Genomic DNA, 6,291 nt, shown 5'->3' with positions numbered 1-6,291 from the left:
TTTTCCATTTCCCCCTTTGCAGTACTATTCGTTCCACGGTCATCAGCCTGTGGAGCGCCATGGCAGTAGTAATATTCGTTCATGGGCAGGCGAACATGGAGTTAAATCCCTCCCATCTTGATTCTTGACTACAGGAGAGGAGAAAATTCGCTCAATCAACGACAACACAAAAGTGAAGTGAATGCTTAACGAATCCTTTTTCATGTCTATATTCCCCACCTTTTGCTGTAGCATGCACTAACGCAACTAGATTCTCTAGGAATACTGGGTTAACGTTAAGGCACATGCTTGATCGATCGAAAGATGAACGGTGGTCAGAAAACGTAAAGCTGAGACAAGCCATGACGATCTTTGGGCAAAAATTTGTGTTGAAACAGGGATTTCCAGATGGTTTGGATTTACATATGGTGTTGCGACAACCGTGGCTCAAAAGCCTCAAACAATCACGCACGCACACAGAGGCAAAAAGGAGCCAGTCGGAGCCAGGAGAAGGAGGCGTCCAGTGGGCGACCCAGATGGCCGGAGCCTCAGCGCATGAACTTTCTCAGATCCTTCACTGCTCCTCCGGCTCGGGCGAGACGAAGCGGAGAGATCAATCTCCTTGGTCTCGCCAGATCGGTGACTCTTGGGATCCCGTTGATTCAAGCCGAGCTCTACTCTACGGGGCGGCGTGCTTTGCCGGCTAGCTCGCGACGGACACCTTCCTGGACTCCTGGTGCCCGCTGCGGGCCTCCGTTCCCGACGAGAACCGCTGCTGCCTCCGGGCGGCCTGCCTGGCGGCGATGGCGTCGAGCTGCATCTGCTCGTCGCGGCACTCCTCGCTGCAGAAGGGCGTGTCGCCCTTGTACATGAAGATGTCGCTGTCGCGCGCCAGCGGCTTGGTGCAGAGCGCGCACGCGTCCTGCGCCGGCATGCCGGGCTCGCTGAGCGGCTCGGCGTCGAAGAAGAAGAAGGAGCAGGCCGCTGATGCCGCCATGGTATGTGTGCGTAGGTTTCTTTCGAGCAAAATGCTGAGCAGAGCTTGCTGCTTTTGGTGCGGGGAGAGGGAGGAAGAGGAGAGCGAGCAAATGAGTTGGGTGGGTGAAGCGGAAGGGGAAAGGCCGGGTATATATGGTGCGCGGGGACGGACACGGCAAGGCCGTCCGGAAACTGTGGTCCGGTGCGCCCACGGGTCGGGCGATACCGCGCGCCGGACGGCCGGGGCGTGGGTAGCCATGGGTGATGGAGCGGTTCGGCTTGTTTATTCGCGCATGGGCCACGGTGGAGTGCAGTGGTTGGCTTTCATGGTGGACGTGGGACACGCATGCACCGAGACGAAAACGACGGCGATCGTGCTATGTCTGTGAAGAGGTCGACCTAGGCCCCCAAGATGAGATAGCAGACATCGCTCTTGAACGTCCCTGTTGATGTAAGTGTGCTATTTTTTGAAAACTACTTGAATAGGTAAATCGATAACAAGGTTTATAAAAAAGTTCCTAAATTCGAGAAGCTTTTGTAATATTGTGCAACTCGCTTTTATTAAGAACTCGTCATTCTACAGCCGATTAAAAAACCCGTCAGCTTGTGCTGGGAGTTGGTCAGTATTCCCGTCTATGATCATTGCAGAAGAACTGAAGGATTCGTGGTGCCTCCTCTAGTCGGAGACTTGGGCGCCAATGTATTCTGCCTGTACTTTTATCAGTATAAAACTAGGCAGCTTTGCTTAAACTAGTGCTAATGCTTAGTGATGTTAATTAGCGCGCCAGGCTTTTTGCCAACATACGGGACAGGTGCCCCACATGCTTGGCCACGCTCATGAGTACTCCCTCCGTTCGGAATTACTTGTCTCGAAAATGGATGTATCTAGATCTAGATACATCCATTTTCGAGACAAGTAATTCCGAACGGAGGGAGTAATAGACATCAATGCCTATCGTGCACTGTACTGTATCTGTGATTTTTCTATCAAACATAATAAATGAAGAAAAAATCAACAGAAAAATAATTCGAGGTCCCCTCTAAGTTAGTGTCATACGGGTGGGAATCTTGAGGTGTGGTGCATCCGGGCATGCACGCCACGGCAGCAACTTGTGAACAGTTTGTTTTTGCGGGGGCAGCTTTTCTCGAGATCTGCGAGCAATTTGTTTTTGCGGCAAGCTCGAGTAACACTGACGAATTGGACGTAAGCATCATCGAAGTGTGCAAACATCGGGAGAAGATCGACACCTTTCTCTTTGATAGGGTGAGCATAAACATTGCTGACACGCACGGCAATTTCTTTTGGCAGCATTCGCTGTCAGACTGCTCACAACAAACCTTGGAGTACTGGGCTAGCTAATTTTCGTAGGACAGCTTCCAGGAACAAAAAAGAGGCCGTGCACGATGCTGCATACTCAACGAGTCTCGGCCTACTTGGTGGTGACGGGCGCACCATTGGTTGTTGTATGTCGACGCCAACCAGCGCGCCAAGCCATGATACATCAACTCCTGATGGCTCTGACTCAGCGATGGGTGGCGCACCAGCCAGCGGCAGCTACAAGCAATGCGTGCAACAGCCATTTGCTGTCTTGGAACTTCATGGTGAAACACGCTGCTAGAGAAAAATGGGAAGGAAAAAACTGCCCCCGCCTCGTCCGCCTGGGCGACTCGGGCGGCGCTCGATCCGCTTTTTCCGGCGTCGTCCCTGTGCGCCCTGCCCTCGTCGTCGCCGGTCGGCATCATCGGGTTTACCCGGGCGGCTGACGACGGCGGCGGGGTTCCGTTCCCGTGGATCTTTGGGCAACGTGTTCGACGAGATGCAGATGGCGGCTGGCTGCTGTGAAGGCTGATGCTGCAACGGCGGCTCCGGCGCTCCACGTATCTGGCGGAAGCATGGCTTGGGAAGTTGGTATAACTAGGTCGGCACCATGGGCGCTCGTGACGCGGTCATCTTCGTCGACAGGATCACCGGAGCGACAATCCTACATCAACGGACAAACAGCGGACCTTTGCGGGCTCTCTTCACACAAATTACCCCCCCCCCTGATTTTCAGGGGTGTGGGCCCCTCCAACCTCCCTAATCCAATTAGCAAAGGCCAGTTAAGATCAACCCGTGAACTCTGTAAAACCTTGCCCGTGACTCTAGCATTACTCCCACCGGAGCATGCACATCTGTTGCTCCTCTTCGTCTTGTGTTGTGACTTCCTCCGATGCATCCAATCCAACCTGAGAACACAACCATGCTAGGGCCGCTGCTCAATGGTTATTTTGTAAATAAGGCAAAAGACTTGCCATTTCATTGATTAAGGGAGAAAGTTTTAGACAGAAACCGCAAAGCGGCGATAAAAGGACTACTCTCGCGGCATTACAGCACCCAAATGTTTCGCTCCAGCCAAAGCCCAAAGCGATACCTCCTGCTTGATTTTGTCGATGATGGTCATGAAGGGGCCGCTGAGTTGCGAAAGACTCTAGCATTGCGCTCCGACCAAACCTCCCAAGAGATGAGCATCATGAGGGAGGCGAGTGCCATGGGCGAGCCGAGGCGGATCTGCAGGTTAGCATTCCACCATTCTCTGACCGAAACCCTTGTCACCCAAGTAGACGTGGTGATGTGATGCATGCCGAGCCATGTGAGGACATCATTCCAAATGCGCCATGGTGTAGCGGCACTGGAAGAGTAGACAAGCCGCGGTTTCTTGGGTTTGCCTACAAAGAGGGCATAGACCGCAATTAGGCCAACCACGGCGGCTCAAGCGGTCCGAAATCCAAATCCTATCTTGAAGAACGAGCCAAGCAAAGAACTTGCACCGAGGGGGCGCCCACATCGTCCACACTGAATGGACAAGGTCCGAGATGGTGACGCCTTCAAATTGAGCCTTGTAAGCAGAGGATGCATAATCTATCCCATCTTTGGTGAACTTCCATATAATTGAGTCTTCAACGTCGTCATCGAGTGCCACCGTTGCTAGTTTACCCCAAAGGTTAGCAAACTGTTGGATGTGTTCAAGGGAGAGGCCATTGGAGGTGTCAATATTCGCAATCCATTGATTGTTGGCCATAGCTTGCTGAGCCGAGGAGTTTTTCTTGCGAGAGAGATCGTAGAGACCGGGAGCGATGTCACAAGGGCACACTCCTCCTAGCCAAGATGAATTCCAGAACCTTGTTGTCCTTCCATTTCCAACAGTGACTATAGTGGCCGCCGCAAAGAAATGATGGTCGTCATCCGTGCACAGCACTCCCATACCAATCCATGGCTTGCTCTTATCTTTCCACTCAAACCATAACCATCGAAGTCTCAGGGCCCTAGCAAATTTGTTTAGATTGAGCACTCCCAAGCCGCCCTTGTTCTTTGGTTTGCAAACGAGGTCCCTGTCGGTGTCAAAACCGGTGGATCTCGGGTAGGGGGTCCCGAACTGTGCGTCTAAGGCTAATGGTAACAGGAGACTAGGGACACGACGTTTTACCCAGGTTCGGGCCCTCTCGATGGAGGTAATGCCCTACTTCCTGCTTGATTGATCTTGATGATATGAGTATTACAAGAGTTGATCTACCACGAGATCGTAGAGGCTAAACCCTAGAAGCTAGCCTATGGTATGATTGTTGTTTTCCTACGGACTAAACCCTCCGGTTTATATAGACACCGGAGAGGGCTAGGGTTACACAGAGTCGGTTACAGAGAAGGAGATCTACATCTGAATCGCCAAGCTTGCTTTCCACGCAAAGGAGAGTCCCATCCGGACACGGGACGAAGTCTTCAATCTTGTATCTTCATAGTCCAACAGTCCGGCCAAAGTACATAGCCCGACTGTCTGGATACCCCCTTATCTAGGAATCCCTCAGTAGCCCCTGAACCAGGCTTCAATGACATTGAGTCCGGCGCGCAGATTGTCTTCGCCATTGCAAGGCAGGTTCCATCTCCGAATACTCCAAGATAAATTCCGAACAATAGGACCGTGTCCGGCTTTGCAAGACAAATTTCATATACCACCGTATAAAGAATAATAATCCACGAATCTAACGTGCTGACAACTGGTAGTGTGACATCATGCTGCGGCCCGACTTTTATTCGAACCGTTTTTTATAACTAGCCACCGCACACATTGCGAGGCGGTTTCTTAGGAATGTCTTGTGAAAGCAGATATCGTGTCCCCCTCATTGCGGGATTCTCATCAATACGGGTGTGGGTAACCCAACCGCACCACCAAACGCGGTGAGTGGGGAACGAGCAGGTTTTATTAGGCAAGCGGCGAGGCACATAGTTTCATTGTCCTTATAAAGAGGAAAGGCCTCTCCCTTTTTACCCACGCCTTCTCCTTCTGCTCGTCCATTCTCTTTCGCCTGATCCCTAACGCCCGAGCGTTCATCTTCTCCACCATCGAGGGTTCCTCCGAAAATGTTCGGATCCAGAGGAGGAGGCAAGTGGATGGCCTCTACTGTCCAGGAGAAGGACATCAAAAACCTTCGGGAGGCCGGGTACCTGGCCCAGAATATCGGCCACCGCCTTCCGGCAGCGGGATAGATTGTCCCTACTCCGGAGTCCCATGAGAGGGTCGTGTTCCTTCCTTATTTTGTCCGCGGGCTCGGGTTTCCCCTTCACCCATTTGTTCGTGGCGTCATGTATTACTATGGGATCGATTTCCACGATCTATCCCAAATTCCTTCCTCAACATCTCGACGTTTATTATCGTGTGCGAGGCCTTTCTCCGCCTCGTGCCACACTTCGGCTTATCTCTGAAGATCTTAAATGTGAAGCCCAAGGTGGTGAACGGCGAGCACGCCGAGTGCGGAGGTTCCATGGTGAGCAGGATGCCCAAGGTCACATGGCCAACAGGTACTTTCAATGATTCCGTCAAGGAGTGGCAGCAACAGTGGTTCTATATCAGTGAACCGCGCGGCAAAAAGTGGGCCGCTGTTTCCGAGTTCCAATACGGAGCCCCTTTGTGGCTTATGTCCTGGCCCGAGAAGGGCTTGAACTGGTCCTCATCCGACAAACTGACGATGATCCAGACTCGCGTCAAAGGTATGGAAGATAAGGCCATCAGGCTTGTTGATGTAGTCCAGGTGATGTTGGTCCGCTTGGTTCTTCCCTGTCAGCACCGAGCCTGCAATTTGTGGGAGTATGACCCAGCCGAGCCCAAGACCCTGTCAGAGCTTTACAGCTCATCGCACAAGGACATCTGGAAGTTGCTTTTTAAGTCCGGTAGACTGTGGCCGGACTCCGCCGCGGACCGCGGGTACCAACTGTCCCGCCCCGCGAGTCCGGTAAGTAGTCATTATATTTTGCCCATCCATATGTTTAATTGTTATATCCCGGGGAAGGTGCCCTAACATGCA

At 52.3% G+C, this 6,291-nt stretch overlaps 1 protein-coding gene across 1 annotated transcript; it reads right to left on the bottom strand.

Annotated features, from left to right (window-relative positions):
• Positions 1-350: 350 nt before the first annotated feature.
• On the bottom strand, positions 351-1,091 carry LOC123042062 (FCS-Like Zinc finger 2-like). Its single transcript, XM_044464589.1, has one exon. It carries the CDS (start codon positions 974-976, stop codon positions 683-685), a length of 294 nt encoding a protein of 97 aa, XP_044320524.1. The 5' UTR covers positions 977-1,091; the 3' UTR covers positions 351-682.
• Positions 1,092-6,291: the final 5,200 nt, after the last annotated feature.

The sequence above is a fragment of the Triticum aestivum genome, chromosome 2B (assembly GCF_018294505.1).
Source record: "Triticum aestivum cultivar Chinese Spring chromosome 2B, IWGSC CS RefSeq v2.1, whole genome shotgun sequence".
In the NCBI taxonomy this organism is placed as follows: Eukaryota; Viridiplantae; Streptophyta; class Magnoliopsida; order Poales; family Poaceae; genus Triticum; species Triticum aestivum.
This window is presented reverse-complemented; position numbering and strand designations above follow the sequence as displayed.